The 19,324-nt window shown below is 44.8% G+C and overlaps 2 protein-coding genes across 2 annotated transcripts; both read right to left on the bottom strand.

The window, feature by feature from the left end:
- Positions 1-1,493: 1,493 nt before the first annotated feature.
- On the bottom strand, positions 1,494-2,036 carry LOC127121963 (auxin response factor 17-like). The gene has a single exon (XM_051052383.1). It carries the CDS (start codon positions 2,034-2,036, stop codon positions 1,494-1,496), a length of 543 nt encoding a protein of 180 aa, XP_050908340.1.
- Positions 2,037-6,794: 4,758 nt separating this feature from the next.
- On the bottom strand, positions 6,795-12,395 carry LOC127121964 (uncharacterized). Its single transcript, XM_051052384.1, has 2 exons — positions 8,424-12,395; positions 6,795-7,457 (listed from the first exon to the last, which is right to left on the bottom strand). The coding sequence occupies exons 1-2, from the start codon at positions 12,393-12,395 to the stop codon at positions 6,795-6,797; spliced, it is 4,635 nt and encodes a 1,544-aa protein (XP_050908341.1).
- Positions 12,396-19,324: the final 6,929 nt, after the last annotated feature.

Below are 19,324 nucleotides of genomic sequence, written 5' to 3' on the forward strand. Positions count from 1 at the left end.
TTCAAATTCCAAGCCAACCACTACTTGAGTTGAAAAAAGAATTCCACTAAGATGGGTGGACAAGGTTTTTCCAAGTTTATTGTGCGTTTTTATAGTCTCTAAGGGCATAAATAATGATTTCTTGAACCCTGGTGTATTCGCCACAATCAGAGTTACAAATGTTCATTTGAGCTAAAAATTGTTTCGTTTTTATACCATAAGTTATGGCCCTTTCTGACACTTGAATCTTCCAAATTTCCTTCCAATTCATATTAGTGATGTCGTCTTCACTCTTCATAAGCCCATTATAAGCAGAAGCAACAATGAATATACCATTGTTGGTGCCTCCTAAAACACAAGTATCCTTTCTCATGTCACTGCTGGGAGGAAGAATTGCAGTTATCCGATCGAGAGTGTCTTGATTAAAAAACATTTTGAGCCTTCTCCAATCCCAATTCTGATTCTTATCAATAAGCTCACTCACTTCGGTGCGAGTTGGTTCACTTCTATTATTTATCATGTAGTTCTTAAGCTTAAGACCTTGTGTGAGCCAACAATCACTCCAGACCTCAATAGATTCCCTGTTGCCAACCTTCCAAATGAGTTGGTTCTTAATAGCGGACCTAGCCTTAACCAAAGCTTTCCACAAGCCTGAGAAATGATTTTTGGCATTGGAAGTTCCTATGATGCCTTTATTGTATTTACCCCAAAGAAATTTCTTCCACAAAGCATTATCCTCCTTGTAGAGATTCCAACTTATTTTTGCAAGACATGTTTGGTTCGTCACTTTAAAATGTCGCATCTCAAGTACCGGTTTTGCAATTTTGCTCCATTTAACAGTGTGAATATAATTGTCACCATCAGTGTCACCCCAAATAAAATTCTATGATACTTTTAGATCTCTTTAAGGCAACTCATAGGGATTTTAATGCTTAACATTGAATAAGTTGGTAAGGCCTCAATGATTGTTTTAGCAAGGGTCACTCTTATAGCCATGGAAAGTTGTTTGGCTTTCCACATTGAAACTTTTCTTCTTATTTTCTCTATTATAAACTGGTAGTCCCGACGCCCTTGACTTTTCCCGGTAAGAGGAACAACAAGGTACTGTAGCGGTAAATTCATGACCATCAAGCTACGGATAAACTTGACTTCAATAAAACCTGAGTCACCACCACACTTTTATTGTTTCCAAAGGAAAAGGAAAAAATATGAACAAAACCCAAGAATAAGAAGTTTTCAAATCAAAACTAATAAAATGCTAGGGATTACGGGTAAGGGGGTTGGTTACACAGATGGAAGGTGTTAGCACACAAAGTTGTTGGTGTAAGCTCTAGAGGCCAATACTTTTGGTACTTGTATAGAATTATTTATTAATAATAAAAGGATTTTTCTTTATTATGTTTGTCTAATAAAGTCCCTAGAATAGATAGTCCGTTTAATGTATCAAGTGTGACTTAATCATGAGATCACATTAAATATAAGGACACTATTCTTAGAGTATCCATAGTCGAGCTTTATTGTGAAGTGGTAATTAGGTGTCGCTTGGGTGTCCCACTGTACACGTGACGAAAGTTCCAGACTACGACATGAAAGTCGGTGACTGACACATCTTGAGACGGAGATTCAGTGTTGTAGTCAAGTGGTGGGAAGATTATTTTAGCGCATTTGACAAGTACGGATAATGCACTGCCATTATTAGCATCGGATTGGGTTAAAGTCTTCGCATAGGAAAGAATCTGGTCACCGTCAACTTCACCGCCGGCCTCGGAAGGTACAACACTATCGTTAGTTACGGGAGTCAATAGTAGCTTTGCAACAAGTTCGTCAGTTTCAGAATCTGCATAGAGGTCAACATCGGAAATAATGCATAGAGTGAACGGACGACAATGATCAATGAGCGAGAGTGCTTGAGTGGCAGGGTAGTTATGGCAAGCATGTTCTAGATGACCTCGAGGGAAATAATAGAGTTTGGAATTCAACTTCAGAAGAGGGACGGAATCGTCAGCACACTCCTGCCATATTTTTGGATCTACACGGTCGAGTTGCTGTTGAACCATGGCAGAAAGAAAGAGATGAATGGGTGGCTTGGAAGTATATGCTTTTTGGTTTTTTCATAGGTTGATATAAATAGAGGAATAAGAGTGCTAAAGATTTTAATCTAACGTTGAACCAAATGACTTGAGTTATCTTTTTTTCTTTGGCATAGGTTGTTGCAAAAATAAAGGGATTTTTTAAAAAGAATATTTTAATGTGGCATCCAAGTTTGTTTTTTTATATCAAAATTTGTTACTTTGGATAGTTAGTAATTTATTATCTCCTTTTTTTTAAAGAATATCTTTAGTTTGTTTTTAAAGAAAAAAGTTTATAAGATGGTAATGGCTTCAAAAACTTCTTTGGAATCTGTTTGGATGATAATTTGTTAAAAGTTTTTACTGTTAATAAGTTTCAAACATTTCAAATCTTTCATAGGTTGATATAAATAGAGGAACAAGAGTGTTAAAGATTTTAATCTAACGGTGAATTCAACTGACTTGAGTTTTTTTTTCCGTATAGGTTGTTGCAAAAATAGGAGATTTTTTAAAAAGAATATTTTAATGTGGCATCCAAGTTTGTTTCTTTATATCAAAGTTTGTTACTTTGGATAGTTACTACTTTATTATCTCCTTTTTTAAAAAGAATATCTCTAGTTTGTTTTTAAAGATAAAAGTTTGTAAGATGGTAATGGTTTCAAAAACTTCTTTGGAATCTGATCTTACCTGATCAGGAGGGCCTTCCAAGGTCTTGGTGAATGGGCCGGAGAATGAAATGAGAGGGGGGTGTACCTGCAAGGTGCTCCAATGCTTAAGTCAGAAAAGGTACAGAATGTGGTTATCAGAGTGTGAGTTAGAATACCTGCCCCTTTGCCATGAAAGGGGTATTTATATTGAGCCCCCAGCGCTGGGCCAAGGCTCCTAATGGGCTGGATTAGCAAGGCCCAAGGAGGAGCTGCCAGGGGACGCGTAAGAAGCGTTAAGACCTAGACCAAGGTCTGCCCCCTGGTCCAACTGCCCCTATCCCTAAGGAGACAATATAGGGGAGTTGGGTGACGTGGTGAGTGGGATGCCGTTATGGCTCTGCCCGACACAACTTAGGTGTCCGCGGCGTGGGTTGACGATGAGTGGATGGAGATCGTATGGGGAGGACCCGCTCGTTGTCCGACACGTATTTAAGGGGCCGGGGAGACGTTCTTCGGGCGGACGGTCGTTCACCTGACGTGTCCTCGTGGTCGTTTGGACATGGTCGTTTGGACGTGGGCTTGGCGAGCATTGGGCCGTGCCGTGCCAAGTGTCATGGCCCAGTCCAGAACAGGAGCCCCCCAAGTCGAGTCTCTGAGCCAGAGAGATGACTTATGTTTCAACTAAGGGTTCCCCGAGACGATGGGGAAGCTCGATCGTTAGACAGGTGAGGTCGCAACAGACCTGTTCATGACCGACCCTTTCTCCGGTAATGACGGGGATGGAGGTGATCGGTTGGTCTGCACCTTCCTTGTGGTAAACGTGGGTATGACGCGGGGAGGTGGCGTCTTGGTGAGTCGAGGAGACGGATAGGCGCTCGGGTCGTTTCAGTTTCTTATCTTTGATAGACGTGTCTCAGAATTAGTGGGGTCGCTTCGTTTCGTGTGCAAAGACGGCGTAGGCAGGCTAGGCAATGATGACCTAGCGTGTTGGTCCACGTGCCAAGCCCTATAAAAAAGGGGTTGAGTAACTTCATTTCCACTTTTTTCGCTCACACGTTCACCGGAGTTCTCCACATTCTCCCTCGTTTGCTCGCTCTACCGTCTGGACCGCCGTCTCCGCCCGTCCTCCTATCTGAACCACCGTCTTCTGCTCGGGCACCACCGTACCCCTTTCAACTTAACTATGTCAGGTATGATTTTCCACTGTGACCCACTGTTTTTCCTTGTTGTTTCCTGTCAAACGTATGCTATTTTTGTAGAAATGTGGTTAGGTTTAACTTAGGAACAGTGTAGTGGACTGTAGGTGTATATTAGATGGTAGAAAATAGGGTTGGGATCATGCTGTAAAGGGCATAAATTTCATATGCCGGGCAATACTTGCATAGGCTGTATGAAGTTTATGCCCGGTCTCCACAGAATGCGCGCGTCACCGAGTTGAGCACGGTTAGTGTCCGTCGCCGCTACGCCCTTTCACTTGACCTGCGGTGGAAGGGTGGATTTGATATGACGTCGAATTCACTCTTTCTGTCTGCGTTTCAGGTGCTACCGGGCGCTTACGACCGAGGAGGGAAGATTCTGGGTCCTCCACCGAAGACGCGACAATCGCTCGTCTCCCCGTCGGGGATGGGAGTGTCCGATATGGTACCGAACACGCCTCCTCTTCCGGGCAGGTCGACTTCTCATGGGTTGCGGGCGAGCCCTTGGAGGAGGGATCAGACTTCTGTGACGAGGCCATCATTGCTTACGCTATGGTCGAGACCATAAGCCGGGAGGATCCACCAAACTGGTATTGCTGCGCCCCCAAGGAAGAAGACCGCATTTGCCATCATTTCCCGGGGAAGCAGTTCACCATGTATGAATTTGCTTTCCGTGAGGCGGGGATTAGACTGCCCTTCAACTCCTTCCAGATGTCGGTCTTCAAGTGGCTCCGGCTGGCGCCGTCCCAACTACATCCTAATGCTCTCGCATTTATGCGGGCATTCGAGTTAGTTTGCCAGTTCCTCGGCATTGGTTGCACCCGGGCTCTCTTCTTCCACGTTTTCCATCTCCAGAGGTCCGGTTCCCGTGGTCGCCACAGTTGGGTCTCTTTCAAGCAGCCCGTGCGTCTGTTCAAGACGTACGAGGATTCTGTTCGCCATTTCAAAAACCGGTGGTACGTGGTGATGCCGATTACCCGGGCTGCCCTTCACTCTCTATACTACTATCAGCGGAAACCCAATGGGGAGGAGACGCTGATGTCGAAGATACCGCTGAGGTGGCAGCGTGATCATTTCGATCTCTCCACGGCGCATTACCGAGTCAAGTATGCGATGCTCGGCGAGGAGGATAGGCTCGCGTACAAGAAGCTGGTCGATTACGTGCAGAGCTTCAGCTTGGGGTTCTGGGCGAATCGACAGGGCGTGCCCTACCTGGATGAGGCCGGGGAACTAATCACCGAGGCGCGTTATATCAATACGAAGGCTCTGCTCGAGTGTGATACCGAGGAGGAAGCTCTGGCGTTATTGAGTAGGCAGACTTTGTTTAGCTTTTTATTTCTGTTTATGACTTCGGTCGCTAATGTTTGTGTGTAATTTATTTGCAGGTGCCATGCCCAATGCTCGTGATCGGGTGCTGAAGCTAGCGAATCAGGTCGGCGCTCCTGACCGGGTGCCCAAGAAGAAGAAGAAAACTGTGGCCCGTGTCTCGGAGACTGCTGGCGATGCCGGGGCCGGTCCCTCGCAGGCGGCGAGCGTGATTCCTTCCTCTCCTCCTCGATCTAACCCGATCAACATTCCTGATAGCAGTCCGTCGCCAGCGGCTTCTCCCCTCCATAAACGGAAGCGTCCGGCTGGGCCTCTCACCAGGTCGTCTCCAGGAAGTCCGAATGGACCGGGCAGCTATCTTCTACCTCCCTGCTATGTGGAACGGTCGTTCTTCAAGGCCGAGGAGTCGATTGTTGTGCCTGCGCCTGAGGCCAAAGCTATTCTGGACCAGGACGCTGCTGCCCGGAGAAAAGATCTGGCCAGGGATATTGCTGCTGTCATCCGGGTGATGGAGACGGCCATGGTTATGACCGACACTTCGGTCTCCACCGCCTCGCTGGAGGATGCCCTTTCGCAGGTTCGGACGGAGAAGGAAAGACTATCTAAAGATCTGTCGGACTACAAAGAAGAGCATCAGCTGCAGGAAGGGCTGAGGCAGAAGCTGGAGGAGGTGGAAAAGGAGAGGGACCAGTTGAAGGCTGCTAAGGCGAGCTTGGAAGAGCAGGTGGTCGACCATCAGAAGCTAACCGAGGACAACGCTGGCCTACGGGCTCAGGTTGAGTCTCTCGAGGGAAAGGTCCGTCCTCTGGCAGATGAGACCGAGGAGGAGCGCGCCCTTGGTTCGCGCGGTGAGCTGCTAGGGCATATTCGGACTCTCAACCAAGATCTCGTGGCCTGCTTCAAAGAGGGTTTCGACAATGCTGTCGAGCAGCTCGGGCTTCTGAACCCTGAGTTGGTGACAGCAGGGTCGGCCTATAACTGCTGCGTCCGGGATGGTGAGATTATCTGCCCGTTTGAAGTGGAGGAGGAGCTGGGGGGAGAAGAAGAAGAAGAGGATGAAGAGGTGCTCCGAGCGGAGTCTTAGTTTATTTGTTTTTCTTTGATTTTAGTTATCATGGCCTGCGTGCCTTATGTATTTTGGCCTTCGGGCGTTGTAATATGGCCTTCGGGCGTACTTGGCTTCGGCCGCTCTTATCGTTTCTAATGTATGAATATTTTCGTTATCATTCATTGTGCTCGTTTGTGTTTGATACTTGTTTGTATGAATTCGTACTCTGCTCGACTTTGTTAATCTCCTCGGTTTAGGGAACCGACGAAGTGTCGGGCTTTGTGCCCGTGGGTATCGAAGCCCGGGTCCGTTGTTCGAACCCTGGTCCCGAGGCTTGGGCCCTCCCATCGCGAGCTGGGTGCCCTGCCAGTCCTGGTACTTCGACGTTGAGTCTTGGTCAAGATCCCAACCGTCGGGGAGGGTTGTGTTTGTTATGTGACCCCGGATCGTTCCCGGGTCTCGTGGTTCCTCCCTGGGGTTTTGGGGACGAAGAGCGTGGTCGTACCTGCCACGTCTCCCCGTGGTGTATTTAGCTGTAATATTGTCTAAGTTTTTCCGCGTTCCATGGTCGAGCGAGTTGTTCTCCTTGTAGGTTTTCTAGGTAATAGGCCCCGTTGCTCGTTTTGTCGCGGACGCGGTAAGGGCCTTCCCAGTTGGCCGCCAGTTTGCCCTCTCTCGGGTTTTTCTGGTTTCTTCTGAGGACCAGGGTGCCGACCTGGAACTCTCTTTTTATGACTTTCGCGTCATGGCGTAGTGCGATTTTTTGTTTGAGGGTTGTTTCCCTGAGAGCTGCTTCGGAACGTATCTCCTCGACTAGGTCGAGCTCGGCTCTAAGGGTTTCATCGTTCATTTCCTCGTCTAGGGGCTCCTCTGTCCTCCTCGTTGGCGTCCGTATCTCCACCGGGATGACTGCCTCGGTGCCGTAAGTTAGTCGGAACGGGGTTTCCCCGGTGGTAGAATGTGGTGTCGTGCGGTAGGCCCATAGGACGCTATGTAGCTCCTCGACCCATGCCCTCTTTGCCTCACCGAGTCTGCGTTTGAGGCCACGTAAGATTACCCTGTTGGCCGCCTCTGCTTGCCCGTTCGTCTGCGGATGCTCGACAGACGTGAAATGCTGTGTGGTGCCCAGGCTGGCGACGAAGTCCTGGAATCCTCCGTCCGTGAATTGTGTCCCGTTGTCTGTGACAAGTGCCTGGGGTATACCGAACCGAGCGAGGATATTGCGTTTGAAGAACCGGAGAACGTTCTGCGCGGTTATTTTAGCCAGTGCCTCCGCCTCGATCCATTTGGTGAAGTAATCCACCCCGACGATGAGGTATTTATTCTGATATGATCCGGTGACGAAGGGTCCGAGGATGTCCATGCCCCACCACGCGAAGGGCCATGGGGAAGACAGTGATTTGAGGTCGTTCGGGGGTGCGAGGTGCATGTCGGCATGTCGTTGGCATTTGTCACATCTTTTGACGTGCTCTTTCGAATCGTTTTGCATGGTCGGCCAGTAGTAGCCTGCTCGAAGGGCTTTTCGTGCGAGCGATCGTCCGCCGAGGTGTTGAGCGTTAATTCCCCGGTGTATCTCTCCAAGTATGTCGGGGACTTTCTCTTCCTCGACGCATTTGAGTAGTGGGATGGAGAATCCTCTCCGGTAGAGTTTGCCTTCGAGGAGTACGTACGAGCATGCGCGTCGTTTGACAGTGGTCGCCTCTTTCGGGTCAGCCGGGAGTTCGTCTCGTGTGAGGTAATTGTAGATGGGTGTCATCCAACAGTGGGTATCTCCAATAGCGTTGACCTCGAGTGGAGGCGGTAGTTTGTCGATGCTGGGCCGAGGGAGAATTTCTTGGATTACTGATTTATTCCCACCCTTTTTCCTCGTGCTGGCTAGTTTCGAGAGAACGTCTGCCCGTGTGTTGTGCTCGCGGGGTATGTGTTGAACTTCCCATTTTTCAAATCTATCAAGTTTTTCTTTGACGAGGGACAAGTACTCGAGGAGGTTGTCGTTCTTGGTTTGGTATTCTCCTCGCACTTGTGAGGCCACGAGCTGGGAGTCGGTGGATATTTTTACCTCTTTTGCTCCCAGGTCCTCGGCTAACCTCAGGCCTGCGAGGAAGGCTTCGTATTCGGCTTGGTTGTTTGATGTTGGGAACGCTAGCGCTAATGATACCTCTATCAGGATCCCTTCTTCATTTTCGAGGATGATCCCGGCCCCGCTGCCTGATGTGCTAGAGGCGCCATCGACGAAGATCGTCCATTTGTGGGCGCTTTCTACTGGAGTCGGGCAGTGGGTCATCTCCGCGACGAAGTCGGCCAGTGCCTGAGCTTTCAAGGCTTTCCTACTTTCGTATTGTATGTCGAATTCGGAGAGTTCTAGTGACCACTTGAGCATCCTCCCGGCCATATCCGGGCGCCCGAGCAGCTGTTTGATTGGCTGGTCGGTCCTCACCTTTATCGTGTGTGCGAGGAAGTAATATCGTAGTCTCCTCGCTGTGTTGATGAGGGCCAGGGCGACCTTTTCGATTTGCTGATATCGGAGCTCGGGACCTTGGAGTGCTTTACTCGTAAAATAGATGGGCTTTTGTCCTTCGTCGGTTTCTCTTATTAGAACGGCGCTGACGGCCTCGGTTGCCACGGATAGGTATAAGTATAGGGTTTCCTTTTCTGATGGCCGTGATAAGACCGGGGGTTGGGACAGAACCTTCTTTAGATGGAGTAGCGCTTGCTCGCATTCATCGGTCCAGTCGAAGGTAGCCTCTTTGCGAAGGAGTCTGAAGAATGGCAACGCGTGCTGGGCGGACTTGGCGATGAAACGGGAGAGTGAGGCGAGCACTCCATTGAGTGACTGGATCGATTTTTTGGTTTTCGGGGTCGGAAACTCCGAGAATGCCCGGCATTTGTCGGGGTTGGCCTCGATCCCTCTTTCGGTGAGATAGAAACCGAGGAACTTGCCTGCCCGGACTCCGAACGTGCATTTTTCGGGGTTGAACCTCATTTTACACTGTCTCGCCTGCCCGAATACCTTCGCAAGGTGTCGAGCATGGGTTATCTCCTCGTGTGATTTGACGATCATGTCGTCCATGTACACTTCGAGCATGTCCCCTATTTCGTCCTTGAAGACTTTGTTCATCATGCGTTGGTATGTAGCGCCAGCGTTCTTGAGCCCGAACGGCATCACGTTGTAATAGTAATTGCCCGTTGGGGTCATGAACGCTGTGTGTTTCTTGTCTGCGGGCGACATAGGGATCTGGTTGTATCCACTATATGCGTCCATGAAGGACAAGAGTTTAAAACCTGCAGAGTTGTCAACGAGCAAGTCTATATTAGGGAGGGGGAAAGCATCTTTCGGGCAAGCCCTATTAAGATCAGTATAATCAACACACATACGCCATTTTCCATTATTTTTCTTAACGAGGACTACATTAGAGAGCCAGGTTGTGTACTGGGCTTCAGAAATAAAATTTGCCTCTAAGAGGTCTTTTACAGCTCGCTCGGCAGCCTCTGCCTTTTCGGGCGATTGCTTGCGTCTACGCTGTACTATGGGCTTGGCTGCCCGGTCTAAAGCTAGCTTATGACACGCGATCTCGGGGTCCAGCCCGGGCATTTCTGCGGCATTCCACGCGAAGAGGTCGGAGTTCTCTTTGAGGCATGCTACTAGCTCTTCTCTTGTTTCCTCGGGTAGTCCCTTACCTATCTTCACCGTCCTTTCCGGATCGTCCCCAAGAGGAATGAGTTCGAACTCCCCGTCGGGGATTGGTCGGACCGGGTGTTCGAGAGAGCGTTCCTTGGGGAACCTCCCCTCTTCGGTCTCGTCCAGCCCGATGCGACAGTCGAGGTCGATGGCGTTGACTCCTCGGGCAGGATCCTCGGTCTTGAGTTTTTTGTTGTTGCAGTTGCTCTTCGTGCTGATTACGGCCTGTCCTTTTACTGCGGCGTCGTAGCATCGCCGGGCTGCTTCGATGTCACCATGGATGGTGACCACACGTCCCAATTTGGTGTAGTATTTCATCTTCAGGTGGACGGTGGATGGGACCGCGGTGAGTTCGGCCAGTGTCGGGCGTCCAAAGATGCAATTGTAGAGAGACGGACAGTCTACGACCAGGAATTGGATTTTGACTTCCCTGGCCGTTTCTTGTTCGCCGAAGGTGACGAGGAGCTCAACATATCCCCACGGTCTGGTTGTTGCTCCGTTGAATCCTTGGAGATCTGATCCGACGTAGGGGGCTAAGTTGGTCTTGTCTAGCTTCAGAGTCTTGAAGAGGTGGACGTACATGATATCCACTGAGCTGCCTTGGTCGACCAGGATGCGTCGTACGTCGAATTGGGCCATCTTTGCCCTTATCAATAGTGGGATGCCCGAGTTCGGGGATCCGCCCGGGAGTTCCTCCAGGAAGAAGGATATTGGGTTGGATTTTCCCCGGTATTTTGTCAATGTCGCTTTCTGCTCGGGGGCAGTCAGTAGGAGTTCGTCGAACTTACGTTTGACGGAGAGGGCCGCGGATTCCCCGTTAGTTCCTCCTCCTGATATCACCAGTGTGGTAGGGAAGTTTTCCCAGGGGCTGAGTGCAGTGATCTTGCCCTCGGGCAATGGTTCGGGGAGGAAGAAATCTTCCGGTCGTGACACGCAGAGGGCCACTTGATAGGGAGAGTTGTCAGGGGGTGTGTCTTCCCGGGGTCTCTTCTTCTCTGGCTCGTCGTGTCTGGGAGCTTCGTTCTTCCTCGTATACTGCTTCAGGTGCCCCTCTTGGATTAAAATTTCTATCGCATCCTTCAGGTGGACGCAGTCTTCGGTCACGTGCCCGTGACTTCTGTGGAACCGGCAGTACTTTGATTTGTCGGTGTGGGGCTTTGGTGCAGACGGTTTTGGGAACCTGACCCTGCCCTGCTTAAATTCAGAGTTGATACATTCTGCGAGGATGCGCTCTCGAGGAGCTGTCAGTAAGGTGTACTCGCTATATCTGCCCGCGGGGCCTCTTCCTTCCCGGAGCTCGCGAGGTCTTTCTTCTCTTCGTTTGTCTCCGTTGCGACGGGGAATGCTCGTGTCCTCGCGTTTTGAGTGCTCGGTCTCCCCAGCGTTACGTCCGCTGCGGGCATTGTGTGCCACCTGCTTTTCCTCGTATCTGATGTAGGCCTGGGCTTTATGCAGGAGCTCGTTTAAGGTGCGGGGAGGCTCGATCCCTACGGCTCTGCTAAGTTCACTGCCGGGCAAGAGACCTCTCTCGAGGAGATACTTCTTCATGTGCTCGGTGGTATCTACCTCGACAGCCTCCTGGTTGAATCGCTCGATGTATGAGCGCAGTGTTTCATTCTTCTTCTGCACTATGGCTTCAAGGGTCGCCTCAGTCTTGGGGTGACGACGGGAAGCTGTAAAGTGCCTGGTGAACATGGACCTCATGACTCTCCATGACGTAATGGACTCAGGGGCCAAGCTTTTGTACCAAGCCATGGCCCCTTTCCTGAGGGTCGTTGAGAACAGTCGGCATTTGAGGTGCCCGGTTATATCATTGCGGTAGTCGAGCATCGCGTTGACGTTGTCGACGTGATCGTCGGGATCTGTAGTCCCGTCGTACACAGCTAGATTTGGTGGTTTCTCCATGCCTTTGGGGAGCGGGGCTTCCATTATTGCCCGAGATAGGGGGCAATGCAAATCTTCCTCGTCGCTCCTTAAGGGAGACAGTTCGTTGTTGTCGGGGCTGTGTCCGCGCCTTGGTGATGTTCCCGCTCGACCACCGTCACGACGGGCGCGTGCCCTGCTGACGTGGGGTTCTGGAGAGCGACGTCCTCGCTTCTTCGTTGGCTCCGAACGTTGTTGTATCCTACTCACCGGCTGAGGCCGGGCCTCTTGTCGTTCGGCTTCGAGGGCCATGATTCGTTCGTGCTGCTGGTGGAGCATAGAACCGGCCTGATTGAGGGCATTCACCACGGCAATCATTACGGCGTCTCCTTCAACGGGAACGGGAATGAGATGAAATGTCTCTGCCCCTAAATTGTGGGCGTGAGAGGCATCCCCGTTGTTTTGGGGCTCTGGAGACGGGGTGGATGGATGACCGTCCCGAGCGTCCGTTTCATGGGATGGCGGGCCGTCGTCCATATTGTAGTTGACGAGGGGACGGCTGTGATCGCTATGTTGTTCTCCGGCCATGTTGGAAGGACAGAAATAAATGAGCTTTTGATCCTCGTTTGATGAAGATGGGGATAGCTACTTCCTACAGACGGCGCCACTGATCTTACCTGATCAGGAGGGCCTTCCAAGGTCTTGGTGAATGGGCCGGAGAATGAAATGAGAGGGGGGTGTACCTGCAAGGTGCTCCAATGCTTAAGTCAGAAAAGGTACAGAATGTGGTTATCAGAGTGTGAGTTAGAATACCTGCCCCTTTGCCATGAAAGGGGTATTTATATTGAGCCCCCAGCGCTGGGCCAAGGCTCCTAATGGGCTGGATTAGCAAGGCCCAAGGAGGAGCTGCCAGGGGACGCGTAAGAAGCGTTAAGACCTAGACCAAGGTCTGCCCCCTGGTCCAACTGCCCCTATCCCTAAGGAGACAATATAGGGGAGTTGGGTGACGTGGTGAGTGGGATGCCGTTATGGCTCTGCCCGACACAACTTAGGTGTCCGCGGCGTGGGTTGACGATGAGTGGATGGAGATCGTATGGGGAGGACCCGCTCGTTGTCCGACACGTATTTAAGGGGCCGGGGAGACGTTCTTCGGGCGGACGGTCGTTCACCTGACGTGTCCTCGTGGTCGTTTGGACATGGTCGTTTGGACGTGGGCTTGGCGAGCATTGGGCCGTGCCGTGCCAAGTGTCATGGCCCAGTCCAGAACAGAATCCGTATGGATGATAGTTTGTTGAATATTTTTATTGCTAATAAGTTTCAAACCTTCCAACACAGTCCATAATTCAGTTAAAAATGGCTTGCACTTACTAAGAAACTTTGTAAAACCAACTATCCAGTTACCTTTATCATCTCTAATGAGACCACCATAATATGTCTTTGAGATTCCTTGACAGCTCCATCAGTATTGAGAGTCATTCAAGGGTTATCTAGAGGTTACCATCTAAGAGGAGTTGTGGTTTCTTTTGTCACAATGGCTTTCCGCAACTTGAGTATGTTGTCTTTATTCTGCATCACTCTCTCCTTGATGATATCTTCTAGATTATGAGGCATGATGAAATCATCATCAAAGTATTGTTTGTTTCGCCAAAGCCAAATAACATGACAGGAAATAACCCAAGTTTTAGTCCAAGAATTATATTGCTTAGAGTATCCGTTATGGTTCAAATTCTAAGACAATCACTCATCCTTGCTTAATTGAAAAAAGAACTCCACTAAGATGGGTGGACAAGGTTTTTCCAAGTTTATTGCGTATTTTTATAGTCTCTGAGGGCAGGAATAATAATTTCTTGAACCCTAGTGCATTCACCACAATCAGAGTTACAAATGTTCCTTTAAGCTAAAAATTATTTTATTTTTAGACCATTGCGATGAAGGAGTCAAATAAAGTTTATGACCCTTTTCGGCACTTGAATCTTCCAAGTTTCCTTCCAATCCATATTAGTGATGTCGTCTTCACTCTTCATAAGCCCATTGTAAGAAAAAGCAACAATGAATATACCATTGTTGGTGCCTCCCAAAACACAAGTATCATTTCCCATGTCATTATTGGGGGGAGGAACTGCAGCTATCCATCGAGAATTTCTTAATTGAAAAATATTTTGAGCCTTCTCCAATCCCAATTCTGATCTTATCAACAAGCTCACTCACTTTGGTGTGAGTTGGTTCACTTCTGTTATTTATCATGCAATCTTTAAGCTTAAGATCTTGTGTGAGCCAACAATCATTCCAGACCTCAATAGATTCCTCGTTGCCAACCTTCTAAATAAGTTGATTCTTAATAGGGGACCTAGCCTTAACCAGAGCTTTCCACAAGCGTGAGAAATGATTTTCAGCATTGGAAGTTCCTGTGATTCCTCTACTATATTTACCCAAAAGAAATTTCATCCACAAAGCATTATCCTCCTTGTAGAGCTTCCAACTTATTTTTGCAAGACAACTTTGGTTCATCACTTTCAAATGGCGCATCTCAAGTATCGGTTTTGCAATTTTGCTCAATTTAACAGTGGGAATATGATTGTCACCATGGTGTCACCCCAAATAAAGTTATATGATACTTTTAGATCTCTTTAGGGAAACTCATAGGGATTTTACTGCTCAACATTGAATAGGTTGGTAAGGCATCACTGATTACTTTAGCAAGGGTCACTCTTCTAGCCATGGAAAGTTGCTTGGCTTTCCATATTGAAAGTTTTCTTCTTATCTTCTCTATGATAAACCAGTAGTCCTGAAGTCTTTGACTTTTCCCAGTAAGAGGAACACCAAGGTACATACCCAGTTGAGTTGATTCCTTGATCCCAACTACATGAATGATTTCCTTCCGAATGGTAGAGTTGGTATTTTGAGAGAAGATGATGTTGGACTTGTCATGATTGATCCTCTGACCAGAAATAGAACAAAACTTTTCTAGGACACCTTTGATAGTCTTAGTTTGGTTGACCAGTCACTTTTCCAAAAAGTAAGAGATCATCGACAAACATTAAGTCTATCACCTTAGAACCGTTTCTGCTAGCCTTAATGCTCTCCCAATTGTCAGCATCTGCAACATCTGAGATCATTTGTGAGAGCTTATCCATACAAAGGACAAAAAGGTATGGAGAGATAAGGTTTCCTTTCCCCAATCCTTTCTTCATATTGAAGTAATCATGTTTATGGCCCTTCCACAAGACAACCTGTCATACCCTAAGTTTTTCACTCGCATCAGAATAACCTGCTCCCCTCCATTTGATCATACATGTATTTCATTCAAAAGCATTCATCAGAGTTTAGATAAAAAGTAAAGATTTCTGGCATTTTATCTGGTCTTGATGACGTTCATTCAGTCATATGTTTGATTAAGAAGTCAAAATGCTTGATTTCTAAATATCAATGCACTGTCATTTCCATTACATCATGTTTCGGAGGTCTAGATGGTGACAATCAAGAGTATTATCATCATCTGAATCATTGAATGGTTTTAATTGAGAATCAGAAATAAATGGTCCAAGAGTGATTCCTTTACATCTGATTGTCTATTTGCAATTCTTTAGTCAGTGAATCAATACATTCACAAGACATCTGCATTTTCTACTTATCACAGCATGCTTTTTGTTTTGTGTAATGCTTAAAATATCAACCAGAATAAATTTTTGGATTTACAGACAGATCGGTTGAACCAATTTTTAAATATATGCAAAATTAGCAAACGGAAAATTTCAAAATTGAGTTTGCAGACGTCAGTATTCTTAATCTATGGTTTGCTTAGTTTAACTTGGTGTACTCATTTTATTTTTTCGACTACTTTTTCGGTCGCATTTTGATCAACATGAGCCTTTTAAACAATCATTTTTTATTTCAAAATTTTATCAAAACCTGTATGTTTCCGAGAAGTTTATTCTGCGTTGATCATTTTGATGCATTCAGCTTATTTTTCAAACATTTTTGTGCCTGACTTTTATTCATTTTTAGTCTTTTTGTTTTTTGTTTTTTTCTTCAATATGTACAAAATAAGTAAATAGAATTAAAGAGATATTTGTTTTAATTTTATTTGAGTTTATTAAAATACTAGTGTTTTATTTTATTTCATTCTTTTTTTATTCAATTTGATCCCAACAATACTTAAAAGGTTAATTTTGGATTTGCCTTAAATGTAACACTAATATATGTATTTTCTAACGCATGGCCTTGGAGGAATCATAAAAAAAAACATCACAAAGCTCTAACAGAAGCACGCCATGTGGACCACACCATGCCAAACAAAAATTGATTGAAAATAGAATTTAATTGAAATACACTGACAGTGTAAAAAGATTTTACACCGTCAGTTAATCATACACGTTGGATATTGAAACAAGGTTGACTTTTAATTTAAAAACCTATAAAATAATGCAAATGAGTGATGATGATGAATCGATGGTGTAAAACTTTTTACACTAACAGTGCATAATAATTAATCCCTTGAAAATAATAGAAGAAAAATCTTCTTTCTTTGCTTTTTCGTACACTATTGCACTAAGAAAGTGAGATATTTTCACTCTTCATCTCACAACACACAAAAAAAACTTTCATTTTCACTTTTCCTCTCAACACACCACTAATATGAAAACTCATCTTCACCATCATACTAACAACTTCAACATAACTATCTTCATATCAACACCATCAACCACAACATTACTATCTTCATATCAACACCATCAACCACAACATAAAACTTCATGTCACAGTCACCAACATCTTCAAACATTAGAAAACTATAAACTTTCTCATTCACTCTTCAACATACAACACCACTCAAGCACCCTTCAAGATATTTTCGGCCAAACGTAACCCTCTCCGCTTTGTTTTGGATATTTATCTTTTGGATTTTATTTGAGGTTTTTGTTGTTATTGGTTTTGTGAGTTAAGGTTTTTGCTTTGAGAGAGATAGGTCAAGGAGGAGCATGAGAGAAACTCAAGTGAGAGGGAGGCAAGGAGTGTAAAGAAAGAGGTGGAGGGGGCATCGTCTTCGTTGCTGGGTCGGACGACCGCCCCCTCAGGTGTGAAACATCGCAGGTGAAAGGAGGGCTCATGTGAGAGTTTCTTCTCCTTGTTTTATTTTTCCTCTCTGAGCTGAAATGTTGGAGAAGAGAGAGGATTTTGTTTTTTTACTTCCTCTGCCACATGTCAAGACCTGGATGGTGCCTTTTGGTTTTCTGATTTTTTTTTTCAAAACCTCTCTCTTTTCCTCTTGTGGGTAAATCGCCCACTCACTCTTTTTTCTTTTTATTATTATTATTATTATTATTATTATTATTATTATTATTATTATTATTGTGTTTATTACTATTATTATCATTATTATTATATTTATTTATTATTATTATAATTATTGTTAACTATCGTTATCATTATTATTGATTACTATTATTATTATTATTATTATTATTACTATTAGTTATTAATTATTATTATTATTGTTATTACTAATTATTATTATTATTAATATTAATTAATTAATTATTATTATTGTTTTCATTATTATTATTACTTTTTATTATTTTAATTAATTAATTATTATTATTATTGGTTATTATTGACATAAATTATTATTATTAATAATTTTTATTAGTAGTATTACTTTTATTTTTTGTTTATTATTATTGTTATTATTTATTTATTAATTAAATTGTTTATTTTGCAATTGTTAAAATAAAAAAATTGATTTATTTGTCCCATCGATTTTTCATAGATGCATAGCAGTTTCAAATTTAAAAATTCAATTTAACTTCAGAAACTGCTTAAATGCATAGAGTTTTATTGGTCGGCCTCAGATGGGGTGATTCCTACATGAATCGTTTTACAATTGCTTAACATAGCGCTACATTCTTTAGTTTAAATGTTGTTTCTTTCAAAATGTCGCTTAAATCATCGGTTTTTCACAGGTGCATTACAATTTCGAAGTTAAAAATTCAATTTAACTTTAGAAATTGCTTAAACGTATAGAGTTTTGTTGACCGATCTTAGATAGGATGATTCATACGTTAACCGCTTTATAATTGCTTAACATAGCGCTAAAGTCAATAGTTTAAATTTTTGATTTATTTATGGTCCTTTGGCTTTCTCTTGGGCTTTCTTACAACGAGATTTTTATTATTTACACTTGTTTATTGAGTTTTCTTTTGTTAAATTGTTATGATGTATCCCCATTCAACAAATTGCACCCTCATTCCTGTGATGTGTAATAAATTTACAACTTTCATTTATTTTTATTGCGTTAGTTGATTGTTAATTCAAAGATTAAAATCAATCGCTTTCAGAAAAGAACAAAAAGCAAACACTTGATCCAACATCGAGTCTTTTTCCCAAATTAAATCTAAATTAAATACAATATCGAGTATCTTTGTCGATTAATCCAAACTCTTTTTATAATCAACTTGCAACGCTTGATCCAACATCAAGTAGTTGGTGAAGCTAGCGGAAATATACTCGAATGCATCACACGCTCGAACATACAACAGAGTCACCATCAAATTTTATTTGTTCCCGAAGGAAAGGGAAAACATCGATAAAACCCATGGGAGAGAGATATGTTGGGTAAGGAAGTCGGTTATGCAAGGGGAATGTATTATCAACACTTACATCCATGGTACTCCATGGGAACCGTTTTGATCGTTCTTGCTCGAATAGGTGTGATATCTAAAGGTTACTCGCAAAAGAATGGGGAAAAGAAAAGAAATAGATAAAGTGTTCGGTGAGGATTAGGATCCTCATGCCTTCGTATCCTCATAGTGAAATGAGGAATTTAGAGCTCCGTAGTTTAAAGAACTAGTGGTAGGAGATGAAAAGAAATGTGATACATGTATGGTCTGAATCAAAGGATAATATGATTTGCACTCCAAAACAAGGATTAAAAATGAACCCAAGAGTAAAAATGGCGTTGACCAATATGTGGATTGTCTAACATTCACCACTATATGGTTTGTTAGTACCTTAGGATTGGCATTAATTTTGTAAAACAAATAATGAAATCACCTCTGTTGTTTTAATATGTTGGGTTGAAGAAATTCAACATCTGGACCAACATGTCATGTAAGATGTCACGACATCGGGACTGTGACATCTCACATGTGTATCAAACTGAATCAGTTAATTCTGGTTTGGTTTGTGATTAATTAGGAGATCTGGTGAATATCCTAACTCCCATGTGAAGATCTTGAAGATTCAATCAGAAGATTTGGTGAATATACAATTTCTAAATATGAAGATATTTTAGGAACTAAAAGATTGATTGAAGACCTTGATTGGAGCAGAAGATTTCTGCCAGCTCTGTAACAGCAAAGAAGATTTGCTGCGATTTTTGAAGGCCCAAATCCAGTTGGGTGGTTAGGTTATAAATAGGAGATTGTAACCTATGTTTTGTTAGCCTCAAACAATGTGAAAATTAGGGGTATTTGTGAGGTAAACCTCCCAACCTGTGGGAAGGTTACCAAGTGTTTCTC

Source organism: Lathyrus oleraceus, chromosome 2 (genome assembly GCF_024323335.1).
Source record: "Lathyrus oleraceus cultivar Zhongwan6 chromosome 2, CAAS_Psat_ZW6_1.0, whole genome shotgun sequence".
Classification (NCBI taxonomy): Eukaryota; Viridiplantae; Streptophyta; class Magnoliopsida; order Fabales; family Fabaceae; genus Lathyrus; species Lathyrus oleraceus.